This window comes from Saccostrea cucullata, unplaced genomic scaffold (genome assembly GCF_032062105.1).
Source record: "Saccostrea cucullata isolate Sc308-1 unplaced genomic scaffold, CSIRO_AGI_Scuc_v1 ctg1248, whole genome shotgun sequence".
Classification (NCBI taxonomy): Eukaryota; Metazoa; Mollusca; class Bivalvia; order Ostreida; family Ostreidae; genus Saccostrea; species Saccostrea cuccullata.
Genome location: NW_026941598.1, coordinates 31487 through 54877, shown reverse-complemented (window position 1 = coordinate 54877; position 23391 = coordinate 31487). Strand labels below are relative to the sequence as shown.

The 23391-nt window shown below is 33.0% G+C and overlaps 1 protein-coding gene across 1 annotated transcript in view; it reads right to left on the bottom strand.

Annotated features, from left to right (window-relative positions):
* Positions 1–18127: 18127 nt before the first annotated feature.
* Positions 18128–23391, bottom strand: part of LOC134258137 (fibroleukin-like) — a 30262-nt gene continuing 24998 nt past the window's right edge. The window contains exon 5 of the mRNA XM_062740685.1: positions 18128–18384. Coding sequence (XP_062596669.1) covers positions 18128–18384 — 257 coding nt within the window. The remainder of the gene's footprint in view (positions 18385–23391) is intronic.

The following is a 23391-nucleotide window of genomic DNA, read 5'->3' as shown; positions in this document are numbered from 1 at the left end:
ATTGTTGTCGCCTTCGGCGACACTACAATTTAGCGCGTTTTTATGGGGATCGGTAAAGTAAAGTCCTTCTCAAACTCTGTTAGTTGGTACATTATGACCTTGCCGCCAGATCCCTCTGTTTTCTAGTGTGCCCTTCCGTTACGAATTTCCTGGATCGGCCCCTGTTAGTCTCTCTCTCTCTCTATTTCCCTATCTATTTCTTTCTCTCCTATATAGGTACAAATCAAACAATCTTATTAATTACTTGCCTAAAGTCCCGGTAGCTGGTCCTCCTAGAAAAAGTTTGTAGTTCCTCACCAGACACAGAGAATTGTTGATAAAGTTCATACAAAGTTGTACCATTTTCTAATGTGATGGAGACGTAGAGGGATGAGTTCCTTCCATTGGTAAGTTGAGGAATCAAATCATTCCCTTCAATTTATAATTTTGATGCATAATTTTTGGATATTTTACTTTAAAAAAAAAAACGCTAATGGTAATTTAACAACCTAGCTCTATCATAAACGTGATGACTTTAGCGTTTCAGTCCTTAATTACCTTTACTTATATATACAGCAATGAATATATATATATATATACATATATATATATATATATATATATATATATATATATATATATATATATATATATATATATATATATATATATATATATATATATATATATATATATATATATATATATATATATATATATATATATATATATATATATATATATATATATATATATATATATATATATACCTTCATCACCTACATACATAGTTTCTGTCTCTCAATTGATTCGATAAGGAAGAGTATGCACTATATACGTACAATTTCTAAAATGAGGTAGAATTTGACAAAGCACGGTGATGAAATCAGAATGTTAGCAATGACTCTTAAATTTATAATTTCTGTGGTAGAAACATTTGTCAGCAAATGCAATTTATCACCGAGTCAATGCTGACTGACGTTTTCATACTTTTCGTTTATCCATTAATTACACATTGAACTGATAACAGATTTTTCGTTATATCCCGATCATGACAAGGAGTAGACGGCGGATGTGACCAGTCAGCAGTGGATGATAATTCCTCCATGGCAGCTGATCAAACTTCTGAAGTTTTGGAGGTCCGTGTTTGCTCTTCTCCTATTTCATATTGTATCATGGACTTCTGAGCTACTCGAATACTGATCTTTATCTCCATAAGTATTTCATTATTAGAGCTGAATATATTTATTTCAAGACTTGTGTATTTGTTGTGAAACCAATTAAACCTAAATATAGTGAGGTGTGTATGCTAATTGGTAAAAAGCATTGGGCTTAAAAAAATTTAAGGGATACTGGTAGATACAAAGCATAACTAATGATACGTTCATTAATGTATTTTACATGTACATGTACCTGATACTGCCCTTTTCCCCCAAACTGTTTAGGAAATCACCGTCTACATAGTATAGTATGCCAGGGCATGAACGATAGTGGGACACATGGAATAATTTGCATAACGGGCTTCCCCAACTAGACAGTGATCCCTTATATTTCCATTTAATTGTGAAATAACATTGTAGATTTAGATTTTCAAAATGTAGACTAGTAGATTTGAATTTTCCCCACGTCAATTTCAATAAGCAAATTTCAACGTCAAGCACAAAAACAGCTGCACGAGATTAACATGCATATTCAGCCTCCCCAGCGTCAGACACAGAGACAGACGAGCACAATACATGAAATTGTCCCAACGTGATTTAATTTTCATTATTAATATTCATAAGATTCTGTCACATTTCAAAATGAGCAAATTCTTTAATATTTTTTTTAAATATGCAAGTCTTGTTTCTTTTTATTATACCGTTGCTTGAAAAGCAGGAGGTTATACAGTGTAAAGTAATCGGTATTTCCGTCCGTCCGTCTGTGCGCTCGTCTGTTACGCTCTGGGGTACCCAGCTCTTATCCACAAACCATCTCATACCACTTAAGGAGAGATGATACAAACAAAAATTGGATGCCTGGATTGGTATATATTTTTTGGTCTTATTTCATTGCAAATGATTTGAATAATAAATTTCTAGAATCTAAGAAAATTGTAAACCTTCTCTGATGTTCAAATGTCTGCCCGTCTGAAACCATCCTTATTATTCTATACGAATATTTTTCCTTCAAATTCCATTTTTGTGCAAATTTGAATAAAAAATTAAAAACTACGCGGTGAAAGTTATTCATTTAACTAATTTAAACATGACCCAAGTTGTTATTTTCAAATTCTTAGACAAAAGTTGATATCATTTGTCCTTAATGAAATTTAATGAAACTTACACAAAATCTTTTTTATATATTGCCATTGTGCACATCTTATTATAGTTTTAATCCGACACATATTCGAAAGTAACAATTTGTAATCTAAACATTTTTTTATTTATTTCTAAAGGACGAAGTTTGTAAATAAAAAATGGTTTCGCCATGCAGCAATCAATGTAATTTCTAAAACAATTATGGACTCTTTGGAATTATATATGGTTTGTTATTCACCAGAATTCAGTCTGGGTCAATATTGATATTTTTCTGATTTACCTCCGTGAATATTAATATGTTTCTGGTGAGCAACATACTAAATTCATCAATAATTATATACAGTGGACCCTCATTTATCCGGACGCTTTGGTTCCCAGTCAATTTGTCCGGATATGTGAAGCATCCGGACATCTGAATCACCAGTTTAATAAGACAATTTAACATTTAAAAATTTCGTTCCGATGAAAAATCGTCCGGATACTGAAGCATCCGGATATCTGGCGTCCGGATATCTGAAGGTCCACTGTAATATATATGAAATATTTTGAAATAATAGTACACTCGCTAACAATTAACATTACATAGCCTAATCCAAAATATATATAAATAAATAGCACATATACATAAATATTTACCAATCCAGTATGAGTAAAATGGGTTTCCAAAACCTTTTTTATACTCGATCCACGTTCTGTTAAAAGCCACAAATCCGCTTGTCCGTTTCTGGATTGCCTACAAATTATCAAAAAAAAAAAAAAAATGCAGTTTAGGTCTGATAGATGAAAGAATATGTCTCATACAATCTTTTTTTTCTTTGTTTCTTTATGAGTAAATTCTAATGTTAATTTTAATAAATCGTTTGAGAGAATGAGATCTTACTGTCCATCTTCCTCCTTCAGATTTCATATCACAATACACGGTTACTTGACTTTCGTTACCAAACGGATTTATCTTATACACACCAGAGTGTGTGAGTCCAGGTAGAAATAGGTCCATGCAATCTTTATGAAGTTTTAAATCTGAATGAAATGAAAAAAAAACCCTGCATAATCATTTTGAATAAAGTAACTAGCTATATAGATTGAATCAGGAACTAACTATCGAGTGTATTTCCTGCATACGATAACCAAGCGCAAACTATTCAAAACCGAAAAAGAAACCTTTTCAAAATCTTTTTCTGACCGATCTTTAAGTATAAGTCACATAATACAACGATGGGGTATACGATGAGAAACCGATGCGTTTTTTGTTGAAAATGCCGTGGTTGCCGGCCGGGCACCACTAGTGATCGGACGGAGACTGAGGCCATTTTGCGAATCGGTGGGGTCATCGGTAGGAAATAATTCGTAGTTCAAATTCAGCGATGTCTCCAACGATGCCTCACATCGCTCCTCATCGGCAATCCATAATTTAAACATCTTTCAAGGATCGGTCGATGTATGGCCGAACATCGTCCAATATACGTTGAATCTGAGGTCATCGGGGGGTTGAGTGGTGTTCAACAGACAACGGCCAATCATCGGTCGATGTTCGACCAAACATTGGCCCGTAGTCGACTGATGTATGAAAGATGTTCACCAATATATGAGCGATGTAATATACATCGGCAGATCATCCTGAAACATCGTTTTTTTTATTAGCAATGCATCGCTGGGCCATTGTATGTCCGGCCGGCAACCATGCCATTTATATCATAAAACGCATTGGTTGCCCATCGTATACCCATCGCTGGATAATGTGACTGATACTTTAAGGACTACAAGGCCGATGTGGACCGATGTTCGGGCATCATTAACACCACGGATTAACATCGATTACCACCGGTCTACGGCTACCGGCCGGGAAATGTGACCTTCGCATAAGTATCAGTCAAATTATCAAGCAATGTGGCATATGCTGAGAACCCCTTGCGTTTTTTTGATAAAAAAAATGGCATGGTTGCCGACCTATAGCAATCGGACAGTAACTGGTGCCATTTTAGAAAACTGTGAGGGTCATCGGTAGAAAATAAGTTGTAGTTAAATGTGATATCTCCTCCGATACCTCCACATCTCTCCTCATTGGAAACCCATCATTAACACATCTTTAAAGGATCGTCAAGTGCTCGTTGAATTTGAAGTCATCGGGGGACTAAGTGGTGGTTGAGTGGCTGATCGGCCTGAACGTAACGATATAAGACAATTTTTATTCAAGAAGACATTCATTATAATAAAATGAATGGTTTCTGCACGTGTTTTGAAAGCGCAATCTAAAATTGAAACCCTTCGGAAAGCTATTGTCCACCTGACGGGTCCTTTCTTTTCCTTGGGATGTCAAATTCAACGGTTTCCTTCCAAAACAGCCAATACAAATAATGTTAACATTGATAAAACTTTTTTATCGACAACGTTTGATCCTCAGTTATGCCTAGGTCACATTTCCCAGCCGGTAGCCGTAGACCGGTGGTAATCGGTGGTAAAGTATCAGTCACATTATCCAGCGATGGGGTATACGATGAGAAACCGATGCGTTTTTTGATGAAAATGGCGTGGTTGCCGGCCAGGCACCACAAGTGATCGGAAGGTGACTCAGGCCATTTTGCAAATCGGTGGGGTCATCGGTAGGAAATAATTCGTAGTTAAAATTCAGCAATGTCTCCAACGATGCCTCACATCGCTCCTCATAAGTAACCCATCATTAACACATCTTTCACGGATCAGCCGATGTATGGCCGAGCATCGTCCAATATCCGTTGAATCTGAGGTCATCGGGGGGTTGAGTGGTGTTAAACAGATAACGGCCGATCATCGGTCGATGTTCGACCAAACATTGGCCCGTAGTCAACCGATGTTCGAACGATATTCATCAATGTATGAGCGATGTAATATACATCGGCCGATTATCCTGGAACATCGTTTTATGATTAGCAATGCTTCGCTGGGCCTTAAAAAGTCCGGCCGGCAACCACGCCATTTTTATCATAAAAGGCATTGGTTGCCCATCGAATACCCATCGCTGGGTAATGTGACTGATTCTGTTAGGACTACTAGGCCGATGTGGACCGATGTTAGGGCATCGTTAACACCACGGATTACCAGCGATTACCACCGGTCTACGGCTACCGGCCGGGAAATGTGACCTAGGCATAATCCGTGGTGTTAACGATGCCCCAACATCGGTCCACATCGGCCTAGTAGTCCTTAAAGAATCAGTCACATTATCCAGCGATGGGTATACGATGGGCAACCAATACGTTTTATGATAATAATGGTGTGGTTGCCGGCCGGACTTTCAAAGGCCCAGCGATGCATTGCTAATCATAAACCGATGTCCCAGGATAATCGGCCGATGTATATTACTTCGCTCATACATTGGTGAACATCGTTCGAACATCAGTCGACTACGGGCCAATGCTTGGTCGAACATCGACCAATGATCGGCCGTTATCTGTTGAACACCACTCAACCCCCTGATGACCTCAGATTTAACGGATATTGGACGATGCTCGGCCATACATCGACCGATCCGTGAAAGATGCGGTTAATGATGGGTTGCCGATGAGGAGCGATGTGAGGCATCGTTGGAGACATCGCTGAATTTGAACTACGAATTATTTCCTACCGATGACCCCACCGATTCGCAAAATGGCCTCAGTCACCTTCCGATCACTAGTGGTGCCCGGCCGGCAACCACGCCATTTTCATAAAAAAACGCATCGGTTTCTCATCGTATACCCCATCGCTGGATAATGTGACTGATACTTTATGCAGCAAAATATCCATATCACTCGCATATGGGGTTTATATGTCTCACTAAATTCGACATGCATCAGCTCTACTTATTAAATTTTTTTAAAACGAAATAAGGTATTGACAAAAAAAAAATGTCCATTGTCATCTTTCTCATATACTTTCACCAGAATGATATCTCCCATTCTTTTTTAAACTAAAGAGCATCCTTCAATTAAGGACAACAATTAAAATAAAATTGGCTACTAACAGATATATTCATTCGACAGGAATTTCAACAAACTTGTTTAAAGACCGAATTTCGTAAATTCTATGGCCCTTATTATGATTTTGTTGGCAGACATAACTTATTATCAAGCTTATTTGGCTTATGTTTCATGCCGATTTTAAGGCATTTGTCATTTATACTGTATTTGTTTACAAAATTTGTGTCTACTTGGTCTTTAGAGGTCATGAGGGGATGTTTACTCTTCATAGACACCTGATCAAAGCCCCGAAGAATTTCAAGGGGTGTGTGTTTTTCACTCTTTTCAGATTTGTATTTCTTAAAAATTTTTTAGACCAATGTTTGTTAATTAGATTCACTTTCTTAATTACGACTAAGCTTCAACCTACATCCCCTTAAGGGACTTATTGATCTGCTTTCTGGACCGTTCAACTATTTCGAGACAGCTGGAACTGCTGGGATAGTTGTGCGTAAATCTGAGATTTAGCCTATATGGAATTGCTCATCAAATTCTAGAAAGCAATTCCTGGGACCCCTTCCGTCTAGTACCGTTTAAATGAGCATTATTTTGCACAAATACAAAATTCATTTGCAGAGGAGATACTGATACTTTATATTCTTATAAACATTTCCAAAGAAAAATTAATAACAACACGTTAGTACCTACTTGTCAAGGTCAGCGTGGTCACCAAATCCCTGACTTCCTTATTTTCCTGCCGTAATTGAGCAATCGATTCACGCTGAAGCTTAGTTGTCAACGAAACATTGGTCAGTAAATCTTTTATTTCCATGTAATCTAGCCGTATTTGAACATCTGATTCACGCTGATGCTTATTCGCTAACGTTAGGTTTGTCAGCCTATCTTTGATTTCCATGTTATCTGATAAAATTTGGTAATTTGATTCACCCTGCAGCTTATTAGTTGACGTGAGGTTGGACAATAAATCTTTCATTTCCATGTGTTCAGTCTGATCTAATTCACTCTGAAGTTTACCCGTAATTGAAAGATTGTTCAGAAAATCTTTAATTTTCATGCTGTCTTGTAGTTGTTGATCTACATCACGCTTGTATCTTTGCAGCTCGGTTAGAATTGTTCGGAATTGTTCTGTTGTCTCTTCATTACGTTTGCAGACATCTTTCTCAGTCAGATAAATATACTGAGGACTTGCATATAACAAACCTGACATGAAGAAAGCTATACACACTCTAGCCATGATTTTTTGTCTTATTTGCTTAAGTGTTTCTGAATATGTGTATTGAGTGGGAAATATTTAAGTATATTTGTTTTTATCCCATAACTCATTTGGTCTACTTATATTTCATGTTCAGCGATGCATACATAAATATTGTTTCTTCCTCGTCTGTTTTGATAATTTTGATCCTACAATTTTAACGTCTGACTTGTTGCACGTTCGATGCATTCATGGATAGCTAATTTTACTTCATTTTCAACCGTGTAATACAACATTATATATAAATATTCATAACATATACCTTATAAGTTGATATTTTAGCGATTAACGAGTTTTCCTTAAAAATTTGTATTTTCTTTTAGCTAGATGCAATTTTGGCGATTTAAAAATGTTCCTCAAAGTTTAATTTTATTATCAATATATTTTTATGGAGAACAGGTCTTCCAACAATCTATTGGAATTTCAATGGCTACTAAGTGCTTCCCATATTTAGAAGACCTAATTATGTATTCATACGATGCTGAATAGGTTCAAAATCTTAAGCGTGAACAGAAGAAAAAACACGCACTATATATCAACGAATTATTGACAAATAACAGGGGTAATTCCATTCTTTTGTCGATGATATATCCCAGTGAGCTTAAGATAAAGGATACTACAGAATTTGACACATCTGTTTCATATTTGAATATTTTATTTGAAAAAAAACCTCTTGATGGTTATCCACCAACCAAGCTTTATGATAAACGTGATAACCTTAACTTTAAATCGTCAGCTTCCCTTTCTTGTGCAGCATTATACCCTGCATTATCTTCATGCATATTTTATATATCACAATTGATTCGATACGCAAGAGCAAGCTCTACGTATGGACAATTTCAAAAACGAGGTAAATTATTGACGAACAAGGTGATAAAAGAAGAATATCATTTAATTATCTATTAATGTCATCATTTTGTAAGATCTATGGTCGATGCTATGACTTTGTCAGCAGATGCAATTTATCATTGAGTCAAATGCTGACTAATGTTTTTCATACTAATTGTTAGACCATTTTTTAAACACTAAATTGACGACGAATTTTTCGTTATTTTCCTAGCATGACAAGAAGCACATGACAGGTGTGACCGGTCGGCAGGGGATGCTCACTCCTCCATGGCATCTGATCCCACCTCTCATGCTTTTGAGGTCCGTGTTTGATCTGTTCATATTTTGTTTTGTTTTATTCACTTTTGAGCTTGAGTTTAGTTATTTCCGTATGATTCATGTTTAGGGACATTGAATTATAGCGATCTCAACACCTGCACTAATAAAGCCGAAATTTAAACCTTGCTAAAATTTTGCTAACACGGTATTTGAGAATAATATTATTTACAATAAAAAACAATTTTGAAGTATATACTGATATTCTATAATCCGAGGTCCCGTGTCGTAGCTAGATGGTGTCACTAAAAAGATCCCTCACTGCACAATGGCCGTACATGTAAGTGTCAAAAAGACAGAAATTGCAGCTCTTCACTGGCTAGTGGTAGCGTCTCCATAATATAGAAAAGTTCTCTAGAGCATTACTAAACAACAAACTAACAAATGAATTATATGCTGATATAATGTCAATCAATAATCAAGCTTAAGATTGAAAGCAGGACAAGAACTTCCAAAAACATCTGAAGGAAGAGTAAGCTTCAAAATCTGTCCTGTCTTGATCGGATAAACAAAACAAATCAAGAAACAATTCATCAAGGAAATCGTAACAATTGGGAATTCCATTAATCACCATTTGACTCAGTTAGTTTATATAGTGGGTATATATTTATTAGCACTTTTTTTTATTACTTATGATCATCATTTTTAGCAAACACTTTCATTTGTTTATAGTAAATCCATCAAAACTGCGCTGTTCTTCTTTGATTTAATAGAACTACATAAATCAACTGAAATTAAAAAAAAAAATGATAAACTAAAATTAGGAAAATTTCAAAAACTCGAACACCCTACTTATATAATAGTCTTGTACTTTGCGTTCACCAACCCAAAATGGAAGTCAGGGTTTGACACATGGTGCACTAGCCGGAGTTGAGTGCACTATGTGTCAAACTCAGGCTTAGTGCACTCAAAGTACAACACTATTGTTATTATTATGCTAACTATTGTTACTGTATAAAAACGGCAATATTATCTCCAGTCCCAATGTTTCATCATCACTCTTACACTTGTCTTCCCTATTATGACGTCACCTTGAGCAATATGTACATCATAATCTTTTTCTTTAATTTTGAACGTTCCATGCTTTATGTATAATGTACAGGTAGGTTTAGAGAATAGTAGTTGTGTAAAGGGGGGATGGCAAAAAACTATTTTAGAATAATTATTTTGTTTATTTTTCATCTAAAGGGAAAGATATTTGAAACTAAGATCAGATAGTGACGTCTGTGGCTTAATTGGTAGTGCGTCGGACTGAAAATCTCGGGGTCGTGAGTTTGCTCCCCGGTATGGGCGTTTTCGGATTTTCTTCAGAAACCGAAGTCGTACACTATCTAGGCATAGTATTCTTACGCTTTATAAATCCTTAGAACACTATGCTAGAAGTACGGTATGGGATATTAAGTGACAAACTGACAGGAAGCATAATAATTCATGAAAGTGATGGTGGGTTGGTGTTAGGTCCCAACGTCTTATGTACTAATTATTTTCACTCATAAATACTACATTTTCTTATATGTCAAAATACAATACATAAAGTGTGGCGCCAACCGCACTTCCTAGGTTCACTTTTATAAAATAGCCCTGCCTTTATGTACATGAATTGATAATGACCCCTTGTCTCATTTCATGTATCAAAATATACTAGAGATATAATGTTCTCATTTGAATTCTATATCATGTATTTTCATTTTAAGAATCAAAGTATATATTTGAAAGGCTTTCAGAAGATACAATGTTTTTTTTTATTTTGCAGAAATATTCATATTTGACAACCTTCGGCAAACAATTAAAATATGAGCAAAGTCAAAAATGAAATCATGATTTATAATCTTAAGAAACAGACCTTTCATTTGTATCATTTTAAATTGTTTAGTTGTATATTTTGGATTCGAAGTTCTACTCTATATGAATTTAGAAAAAAAAAGTTTTGACTTAAAGAGTTTTCAGGATAAGGGGAAAAATATACATTTTAAGACCTCGGAATGTATTGACAAGGCAGAAAGGTACATCATGTTCAATAGATACACGGCGATATATGCTTCATTTTCAATTTAAGCTGTTTCTCTTTTTTTTGAGAAATTCGCAGAGCCAAAAAGACCCTAAGTTGCTTTTGTCATTTTCTATAGTTGAAGTGTGTCTCAAAAACAGGGCTTACGCTTTATAAATCAGGGCATTGTCTTTAGATTTGGCGCATTTGATGTTACGTGCATAAATAGGACTGCTTGACAGTGTTTTTACTATAACTCTGAGAAATTATTGATACAAGTCGATGAAATAAGAATTTTCCTAAACAACACAAATATATGTTGCATCTTGTTTGTATGATGTGTAATGTGATTTCTATTATTTTAAAATCAATTTAGAAATCATTTTCTACTTGTTTATAGTAATGATTGGATTGTTTCAAATATAAACAGTTTTACTATGTTCAGTTTTGTGATTAGTATACATGTTTCCGATTTCTATCGAATAATTATTTGTTAAAGCACTTTAGGTTAACACCTTTAGCTAAAAACACCCTAATTTTTTTTTTTTTTTTTTAGAATTGTTTAGTCTATGAATCAAATAAATGTGACTTAATTATATACAGTTAAATTTGCGATTGAAGAAATAAGAGTACCAAAGCTATAAACTCTGAAAAGTAGAAAATTAAGAAAGTTTCCAAGATATCATTTATCTTAAAAGTACACATTCTCTCTAAAACTTTAAAGTTCCTTCCAGTGTATTTTTCAAGGTTACGTTCTTTCGGTGTTTGCAGTTTCATGTGAATTTAAAATCAATGTCATGTACATTTCCTTATGCACAAAATTAGGAGTCATTTTTTGAAATTCAAAAATGGGGAAATATTAAATAAATGTAAATATCATTTTCCTATAGAAATATTTTCAATATGCAAAAATTATGCATATAAATCGAGCTGTATATAAAAGTCTATAGCAACAAGGGGGAAAATATAAATATAAAGAATTGTCAATTAAGTGCATATGAAACTGTATGTTCTTCCTTAAACGGTGTTTTATTTTCACTCTATAATTCAACCGAAAATGAAAGGAACGGTATTGAGGCCCATGAGTAATCTTCATTGATAAAGGAATTATTATACATTCTGTCAATTTGTATTTTGAAAGTACGATAAATGAAACAGTGAACAGAGTGTAAATTGATGTACCCAAAAGAAATGAAGTCTGTGCAAAACAATTCTGTAAAAAGGGCATTCAACAAAAGACTTCTTGAACTAAAATATGACAATACATGTGTATGTATAGAAAATGAAGACAGTGTAATTTTTAAACTAGTACGATATCTTATAGAATGAAATATGAAGGAAGCAAGCAGCAATCAATATCCATCAAATGAATACTATATAGGAGCAGATTTTAATTAAAACTGAGGAGATTCAGATATCATGGAGACGAAAGTACATCTGCGATATAGTATCACCTGAAATCAGTCACACGCATCGTGTTTTCTTTGTCATAATTTGTCACGGAAAAATCGTAGATATTTAAGTGCTGAAATTATTTCCAATATGTGTAAGAAAAATCAGTCAACATTTGACTTAAAGATAAATTGATAAAAAACAAGGTATGGTTTCAATACAAATTTTGCCCTGTGATTTTCTAAAAATTGAAACTGGGGTAAGAGTTGAAAATTCAAGCTTTTTAAGGTCAGACGAGACGTTCCTCAAAATCTGTTTTGTATATCATCGTAATGTATGAAAAATATTCAAAATTTTAATAACATTCTGATTTTAAACCAGCTTCTAAGCGTTTTTAAAAATTCCAAACACTTAAACATTTGAAATTGGAAAATTATTTTTCTTCCCCAAAGGATTATATAAGAAAAACTACCCCTGGTATCTTGCAGAAATGCCTGGTAAGGTACCTCTATTTTTTGTGAGTAAATATGTTTAAGTAGCAATACTTCAATGACAAACTCCTAGAAAAAATATCTATTATTAAGGAACGTCTCGTCTGTCCTTCAATAATTGAAATTCAATGCAGAAAAATCATACAAATCATTTTTTCTCACAGATGTTTTAAAATGCTTAATATGACGTCATAAACATATGTATTTTATGTAAATTCTCAAAAAGTTGCAGAAGACACCAATTCTCAAAAGAATTTCCCTTCAGATAATATGGTCGACAGGCTTCGCCCACAAAGATCTTGAGATATGTGATCTGGTATTGACTTTTCCACAAAATATCAAAAAATAAACGTGGGCGACGGCTGTGGACACTATGTTCTAAAGGAAAATCACCCTTGAAATGAGCCATTTTTAAGCTTTTTCTGTTGAAAATAAAGAAACGCTTTATATTAATGACGTCATATTTGCAGAATTGTAACCTTTCATTCAGTATTCTTTCCTGATTTATCAAAGTCATACACTTAACTAATATTTAAACCAGCTTCAAAACTTTTTGATGTCATTACATTTTAGGGCACAATAAAGCTAAAACCATACCTCCTTCTTAGCTGAAAAGATGCTGACCATTAGTAATGAAATATGATTTCCAAATTTTCAATGTCAATTTTTCACCTCGTTTTTAAAATTGTTCGTACGTAAACCAAGTAAGAGACATAAACTCTGTTAGGAGTTTATTTCTACATGAATAAGAGTTGGCGCAGGAATAATTAAAATCATTCAGGAGAACAGATATAACTTATCTTAAGCATAATGCGTTTCTAGTTATGCAATTGGATATATATATCTCATAAAAATGATAATGATGATCAGTTAAATGTTTTATTATGGGTTCAGTTTGATACTTGGTATAAATATCTGAATAAAAATCCTTTAAAAACAATTTGATTTCCTATCTATACAATCTTTTGTAGCAGAAAGGTATTTAATCCGAATTAAATGATGTCCTGCCAAAGGTAATAATTTTACATTATTTAAGATAACAATAATAAATAGAAAATCCTTTGTTAAGTCACTATGAAATGTTTTTTACACACTCATGCTCAACAGTCTAACATTGTATTATAGATTCTTTCTAACCAGTATATCTCCTCCATTTATGAACACTACGTCGGCAGTTTGTTATTAAAACAAAAGAAAAATAATATCATATTTAAATATTAAAATACTTAAGAGAATAAACATTTTAGGTTCAATTTCACAAAAAAATAAAGTATGATTTAAGCTTGATTGTGCCCTAAAAATAACAATTTCAAGACGTAAAGAAACTTAATTAAACATCTGTGGAGTGTCTGGCTGTTAGGGATCAGGAAAGAATATAGCATGAAGGAGTACTATTTTGGAAATATGTAGTCATTAATTTGATTCATTTTTTTCTATTTTAAGCAGAAAATGCTTCAAAATAAAATATTTTATGGTTTCGTGACTTAAAATGGAACTCAGAAACTTCAGTACCTTCTCATTGGTCATTTGTAAAAGTATTTTGATAAAACAAATATTGATTGTACTCTCGAAAACTTTGAAGTTGACATAAAAAATGTGCTTCGGTTTCTGATTGACAATATCTATGCAGATCTTCCAACAATCTACATGTATTTGATTTCCTAAAGTAACCAATTGCGCCCCGTTATTGGCAGACGTATTTCTGTATTCATATGGTGCAAAACCTTATACGTGAAAAGAGGAAACCACTTGTTGTGGCCTTTAAGTCGGCATTTAGACATTTCGACGACGTATTCTCTATGAAAATGCTAATATTCATTCTATATCGATAAGATATATCCAAATGAGCTTGCTATTAAAAATACCACAGAGACTGGCGCATCCTTTACTTAAAGGAAGGTCCATACTTTTACGGATGCGGTTTTAATTTTACACACCAATATAAAATTCTGATTATCACTTATCTGTTGAAAAAATCTATTGGATGATTGAAAATAATTTAGAAAGAGTGTATTTGTTTATTTTAATGTAATTGAGCATTTAACATCGTTAATTATGGCAATTTTAACATTCTGCACCCTGTGCGTAGGAAGTATATGTAATTTTGTAATACACAGACACAAATTGATTACCTTTATGGACTTAATGTTTTGTTTTTTTTTTTTTTTTTACAAACTAACTTTATATCTAATTTGATTGATTTTAAAGCCTATATCATCTTTTTAAATTTAACCTTTAAAAATTTTTTGCCAAAAATGATTGAAAAATTGATATCTAAAATATGGGGATATACGTGTTCGAAAGGTTGTTTTGTTAAATTTATCTGGTTGAACATAATAAACTTTGTGTTTTTGTTGACCTTAGATATAATTCGTAATACTTTAATAGAAAAAAATGGCATCTAAACAGTTTAGATTTTGAGAATTATCAAAAATAATGAAATTTTGAGATTTTTATTTAAAGACGTGGGCAGATTCAACATCAATTTGTTTATGTTTTCCAGTAAATATTTCAAATATTCTCTTGGCAAATGATTTTTTTGATTTTCATAATTTTTAACATAAATTGAATGTGATTTGGTGCATAGCTAAATGAAATATGATATCTCACTTCTTTAAGATCAATTTTGGCTGTTGAAGTAGAGGTATGTACTCTGAGACATGTTGTATGAAAATTCACCTGTAAAGATACATATTTTTTAGGTGTTTTACTTAGTTTATGACTTATCTAAGGTATTCAAATAAAAAAAAATATTAGTTTGACAGAAAATTTTGAAAGTAGGGTCCTACCTTAAAAGACATTGTTATCAACAACTAAGTTCTCTGATAAACATGATGACTTAAACTCCTGCTATGCTATACTTATGAACGATTTCTAAAACGAGGTAAATTATTGACAAACAAGCTGATGAATTATGAATATCAGCAGTGTCCTTTAAAGTAACCATTTCGTAAGTTCTATAGACGATACGATGTACCTGTCACCAAATACAATTTATCATTGAGTTAAAAGGTGACTGGCGTTTTTCATACTAACTGTTAGCTTATTATTTATACACAGAATTGACGACGGATATTCATGTTATTTCCCAATCATGACAAGGAGCACATTGCAGGTTAAACCATCATCAGAGGAGGCTAATTCCTCCATGAAACCTGATCCAACCACTGATGATTTGGAGGCCCATTATTGCTCTGATCCTGTTTTGTATTGTTTCATGGACTTCTCATCTTGAATACTGTTTGTTTCACTTTCCAATAAAATATGCAGGTGACAGAATTCTTTTTCTTGATGGTTCAGAGAAATTGTGAAAGTAATCACGCAATCTCTTGCATCTTTTTGTTTTTCTAAATAATATGAGCATTTTTATTTAGTTGCATATGCAAACACAAGAGGCCCATGGGCCACATCGCTCACCTGAGAAACTTTGACCATTCTGTTCTTTACCAGATTTCCCCCTTTTAATACATTAGATTGCAACCTCACCCTACCCAACTGATCATAATTTACATATTTTGAAATCTACACTACCACAGGATGCTTCATGTACACATAAGTTTCAGCTTTTCTGGTCCAGTGATTCTTGAGAAGAAGATTTTCAAATATTGTTCCTATATATTTCTATGTAAAACTTTGTATTCCCAATTGTGGCCCCGCCCTACCCCTGGGGGTCATGGTTTGTATAATTTAGAATCTACACTACCCAAGGATGCTTCCACGTAAGATTCAGCTTTTCTGGCCCAGCGGTTCTTGAGAAGATTTTTAAAGATTTTTCCTATACATTTCTATGTAAAACTTTGATTCCCCATTGTGGCCCCGCCCTACCACCTTGTGAGGGGACTTTGACCTTCATTTCAACAATTCAAATTTCCCTACACCCAAAGAGGCTTTGTACCAAGTTTGGTCATAATTGACCCAGTGGTTCTTGAGAAGAAGTCGAAAATTTGAAAAGTTTACCGACAGACGGACGGACGGACGGACGACGGACAAAATGTGATCAGAAAAGCTCACTTGAGCCTTCGGTTTAGGTGAGCGAAATATGTTATAATGGAATTTGTTAAAAAAATCAAATATAGCAAGACTATTCAAAGGGTCAAATGGAACTTTTCCTTGTAATTGTAAATGCAGACCTTGTCTGACCTCTCATGGGTCAATGCTGGCAGCGAATGATTATTTCAGAGTCTTACACAGGCATTGTTTAACAATCATTGAAAAATTTCTCAAAGTCTGATACAGGTAAGACTCTCTCAGGGTCCAATTCAGACTTCATTTCGTGCGTTTAATACTAGATACAATAACCTTGTCAGCAAGAGCAATTTATTATCAAATCAAATGCTTACTTTATAATATTTCAAAAATAAAAACAACAATACATATGCAGACATGATAAACAATTTCATTATTTAATTCTATGATATCAACAAAACCATGTGATGTCAATGAAAACAGAAATTGATCTTTATCTATATTAATATAATTATGTCTTTGTCACTTTACATGTGCGTTGTCTAAAATCTCAGGACAAAAAGTTAAATTATTTACATTTTGTAATTCTTATTTACATTTTTACGCAGCACAGTTAAGGTAACAAATGAAAATAACGGCGATTTTTTAAGATAAAAATTACATACTTTATTAGGATGGGCAATTATTTTTAGGATTTCACTGATATCAGAAAAATGTGGTGTGGTTTAAATCTACATGTTGTGGACATATTGATTTTTTATTTAGACTTGCTATATGATGTCGACGTCACATGACTTTAGCAAATTATACTTGCAGTTTAGAGGTCATCTATAAATTTCAATATTGCAAGGGCATAACCAGGTTAAAAAATTTAGTTCAATTTATAATCCTTTTCAACACTATAGGTAGTTTGTGAAAAGTGCTGCGAACCTATATAGATTCCCTTTTTTAATTGCTAAAATTTAATTTGTTGGACGGCAGGTTGAATATTTTGCTGGTCAACTACATTAAATATATCTATTATTAATTTATTTGCAAGATTTCAAGAGGTTCGCAGCACTTTTCAAATATCTTAAAGCTTCTAGAGTTTATGTGTAAAATCTTGACAAGATACATTGAGGGTATGCCCTTGCAATAAATCGATTTATTAGGGACCTTCCATTACTTTTTCAATGAATCGGCATACAAACACACGACATTATCGCTTGTCTGGAGAATGTTTGTACAGTTTATAAATAAAAAAAAACTCTCATCCAAGTTAACGAGACTTTATTTAACTGCAAATATTTAATTTAAGAACAAAAGACATTTTTCATCACAAATGTGACTTGATCAGCCTCTCACTGTGTACAAACTGCGTCATTTTTGCAAGATGACGTCACATTGAGAAGTGCATTGCGATCGATGCATCGTTTATAACTGTTGTGTGGGATTTAACAAACGACAAAATTGCATGTAATAGTAAGTTTGTATGTAGTATACAGCTATCCAGCTGTTTGAAATAGCAAATAATTTCATTTTGTGGTATTTTGAAGACTTTATATTATGAGTGACGTCATAATAGACATTTCCCGTACAAATTAGGCCCTGCCTCTTTACTGTAACCTTAACTGTGCTGCGTAAGTTACATTTTGGTATTAATTAGAAAAATAAGAAATCACCTAATGAGGCTTTATCATCATCATTGTTTCCTTTAGTTCTGTCCCGAAACTAACTACAGGGTGCCAAGGATTGTACCACGTTGAATAGTTCCAGGGACCATTGAGATGAGCATCATAACAGTGGTTAAACCACCAGCCTCCTCCATATTGAGCTGCACAGTTATATCCACTAGACACGTCATTATCTCTGTCCGGGGTACTAAAGTACATCCCTGACAGATTGGAACGAGAATCACCAGTGTTCAGCATCATGTCACCTGAAGAAGTAAAGATAATTTTAATTGCATAAGTATTTAATTCACAAGACAATATATTTACATTGGCAAATTTCTTTCTTAGATGAACCTATCAAATAGAAAATGTTTCATTTTGTGTGAATTTTATATTGGGGTCAGAGGTCATACATGTAGCACTACCAAATTACAGAGCCAGGTGATATTTTGTCTACATATTTCTGTCACGGTGCCACTTGTTTTTGAATATTTCTGACTTAATAACGACGAAAAATATAAAATGATAAACAATATGGATATTTTTTTAATCATGGATGTACAATAAACCTTTTTTCGACGTGAATAGGGCTTTAAAGACTAAAACAACACTTATATTTTCAACTTGAAATTTATATCCTTACAATTATGTAAACTGGTACCACTGTTTTTCACTTAGATAATTTAATATCAATTCTCTATAAAAATCAAAATTTTGAATAGGGTCGTGGACATGACATATCTCCGATTTAGCTGAAATTCACACCATTTACTACAATTGGTATGTCTTTAATAAATATGATGTTAAAGTCTAACTTTTCAATTTGGTTGCCATGGTAACAGGGATGTTATATTTAGACCCCTCTGATTAAGCAAATTTTGCTCTGTTTTAAATTAAATTTGTGCACATTCAATTAATTAGTAAAAATTCACATGAAAATTATATTATGTGAGCTCATATTACTTAAATCTGAGAAATTAATTTCATTCAAATATATTTGAATGAAGATTAAGCGAATTTTCATTGCAGCATTAAGGCTGTTAGCAAATTGGCAACTTGCCAAATTTGTCTTTTTAGTCATATTCAGTGAAATTTTTCACCATTTTGACAACTGATATATTTGTCACCATGTATCATTAAAAAAACTATATATTCTAAGGTTTAATGAGAATAAAAAAAAATTAATGGGTAAATCAAAAACTTTCTAGAAATTATTGCTTGAAAATTGGCAATTTGCCAAAATTGACTTTTTTAGTCATATTCAATGAAATTTTTCACCATTTTGACAACTGATATATTTGTAACCATGTATCATTAAATAAACTTTATATTCTAATGTTTTGTGAGAATAAAAAAAATTAATAAATTAATGGGAAAATGTACAGCTTTCATGAAGTTATTGCATGAATGACCCCCCCCCCCCATCCATTAATCACAAATAGCAATGAAGATCATCTAAGAACATGTTTTACCAAACTGAACAAATTGTTATGTAGTGTGAATATATGTCAAGTATTTAAATTTCTTTTCAATAATTAAATAGAACTTCTGAAATTAACTCAGTGACAGGTAAATTAAAATGTTGCCATGGAAACAAATCAGGCTTCTAGTTATTTTAATCTAAATATGAAATAAAACAAGTGAGTTTCCAAAAATTCTTACAAATCTTTTAATGGCCCGTAATTGTGTCCAATCCTTTTGATTTATTAACTAAAATATGTTCAAATTCAAAACAATTGTTTTATGGTTAATTTTTTAAAATATATAATTAAAGTAAAAAGGCAAACTCATATTTAATAAATGATATGAAAGTATTTTATGAAAATATGAAAGTAGGTCAGACAATATAATGTCAAAACAAGTTGGCAAGACCATCTTGATTATAATGTTTGTTTGCCCTCTCCGGACTCAGGGTAAAATTATTAAGTCGCCTCGGTAGGTAGGTTGTAAAATCTTTTTCCCAGAAAATTTCATAATATTTGTTGACGAGATAATATGGATAAAAAAACATCCTGTCTTGCAATGTAAAATAAAGTTATGAATTTTAGTTAATCTGTTGGGGGAAGGCAGCCAAATTTGTTTAAATGGCCTGCTCTTATATGCTAAATATTGTGGAATTTTTATTACCACATTGCTTATCAGCATATTCAGATGATCAGTTACATGTATACTATGTTCTTTTAATGGGTATAAATATTTTTAACCATTTGACCTTGACCTTAGACATTGACCGACTTAAAAAAACTTTAACCTTAACCACAACTTTTGAAGTTGGACTAGATTTTCATATTTCACAGGTGTTTTACTTGTGGCAAGACCTTTCTTGGGATACCTCATGGGAGTCTTGACATAAGCTGCAATGTATGGGGGAATCAGTGTTTCACAATTAATCTTGTTCTCAGTTTTGTTAAAATTTAACGTATTCATATATATTCTAATCATACATGACATACTGTGTGAAGCCTGCCAATATAAAACTCGAAATTTGTGAGCCCATGTGGGGGTATATAATAAATCAGTATACCACCTCTCCTGCAAAGTGGGGATATAAAAAGGGAAGAAACTGCTTCTTTGCATAAAACTGCTTTTATAGAAAAAAAAATAAACAAGACATTAATTGGAATGTATGCTTCACTTAAACAGTGACATTTTTTGAAAATACAAGAAATCAATTTAGAAAACACATATTCTCTAAGGAAAACAGATGCCCTGCCTAAAAAAAAAAAATTGCTAAAATTTGTTCCATCATATTCTCTCATTTGATGTCAGCTTGGTTTCCTCGAATTCACATTTCTTTATGTCCTTTTGCGTAAGTTTGAAAAGTAGCTCAGCCTTGCAATATTAATTTGCTGTGGGTTTTAGTAATGATCAATAGAAAACCCTCTCTATGTCCATCTTGTACCAGTGACAACTTTTACTGGATCCTCTTTTCTTTCTGTTATTTTTCCTACTGTGTATTTTTCATGTAAAATTTACTTCCAGTCCACTGTGATTTTTTTTTTTTTGGGGGGGGGGGGCTGTATGTCCTGTGCTGTGGTCATTTCTATCTGTTCACATGAAAATAAAAAAATAACATTAATTTTTGGTCACTTTGGATAAAAATTCATTTAAAAATTGTTTCAAAAACTTAAAACTGGAATCTTAAAATTTTGCTATATATAAAACATACACATTTTCAACCTATAAACATTATTATCTCCCTTTATGCATTGTTGTGGCAATCATGTCTTAACTCACCATGAACATGCAACTTAATACACAATACATGTACCTGTGTGGTCCCCTTGCTAGAGGATCTGTAATCCTGAGAATCTTCATTAGGAAAATCTTGCAAGGGCTGCAATGATCAATTTAAAATTATTTTTGAATTTGAAAGTTTGGGTTAAAATCCGGAACATCATATATATATTACATGTACCTAATATTTACATGTTATCCTGAAAATTTTCTGAATCAAGAGGTATGATTGATAAAGGAGTGGATTTAATGTTGTCATCAAGCATTTTTTTTTTCAATTTACATATAAAGCTTTTCTGCAGTTTGGACAAATCGCCAGAGATATAGAGACTAAGAGTAGAAATGAATTTGACAACAATTAATTTCTAAAGTGGAAAATGAAATGTATTTATATCATAAATTAACTGTAATAAAAGCATACATGTTTTATGGATACTAACATAATGTGGTATAATTTATTTTGTTCTTTAATGCGACTATTTTTAATTTGTACAATATGTCCTTGATATGTGAAGTACACAGCATCAGAATGATCTCATTTGTACAAATCAATATTGTCAAACTAAAACTATTCATATTTAAAATGTGTGCAAGATTGATATAACTGCAATATATAGCTGAAAAACAGTGATCAGTAAAATTAAAATTATGAGACAGAAAGCAGCATCTTGGAAAGTACAAATGGAGTTGCCATATTCTAACACCCTTGGATAGATTTCTTTACCTACTTAAAACAATACATCACCTTGCAGAGCAAATAACTATCATCATTAGGTCCAAAAATGATTTCACAATAGTATGACAAAGTATATGTACTTAGATCTAGAACACTATTAGCATCTGTAAATCTGTGTGTCTGCTTGTACTTTCATAATTTTACACTTACACTTTTTTAATCAATTCTTTAAAATATTCTACAGTCCTGATATTGCTTAAAATTTCAAAAAATCTAACACACTATTCAGTTATCATTGTCAGAAGTCAAAGGTTTAATATTTCCGAGGTATGATTTCTACAAATCCTGTTTGTAAAAATAGATTGGACACAAGCATATTATCATTTGGAAAAATAAATTCATACAAACAATTTTCTTAAAATATACTGAATTTTATAGAAAATAAAATACCTGTACCCAAAACGGGCACATATATTGCACAGTAGTATTTGAGTCAATGTCATGTACAGGTAATATGTGCAACTGTGCATCCAAGTTTTCATGGTTTTGTTTGTATTTATTGTCTTATATTTCATTATACAGTCAGTTACCTAATCCGAGATTCCTCTGACTCTAACCCCCCGCTTTTATATTGTGACTTGTGCGGGGGAATATAAAAGCGGGGATTAGAGTCAGAGGAATCTTGGATTATCAGTTACCATGCAGGTACATGTGACACCTGAATAGAATTATGAATAAAAAAAATACTTACACATTGCAATCGGGATCGGTCGGGGACTACCACACCACTACATTTATCTCTCGATCTTTATTTCAAAGACATCTTGAAGGGAACAGCTAAAATCCTCTCGCCAGTCTCGGCCTTCGCCCCCATACCACCCTGATTTCCTCATATTTTCTTTTCTACGAGTAGCTATACGTGTAATAATCATCATGTCCAGATCAACCCTTTGGCTTTTCTTAAAGATTATTCCAACTTTGTCAACTGTTTTCAACAAATTCTGAATCTCTTGAGGTAGAATTTTCCTGAACAAGATGTTTCAAAACAAGAAGAAAAACTGCAGATTTCATTGTCTGCCATCTTGTTTACAATTTACACATTTTGTATTCTTCAATGCCAAAGAGCTCCAACAAGGGAAATAACTCGGATAGAGAAAAAGCACATTTAGACCAACTTTATAGTGTAATAAAATGTTTATTTTTCATTTACCCATAACAGTTTTAAATGATATTTGCAAAATAACATTTCTTGAATCTAAATCTCCCTACTAGCTACTAGAATTTTCACATCACTTGTCAAAGTCTTCAAACATTAAGTCTAACAAGGGAGGTAACGAGGACTAATTATTCACTTTTTTGG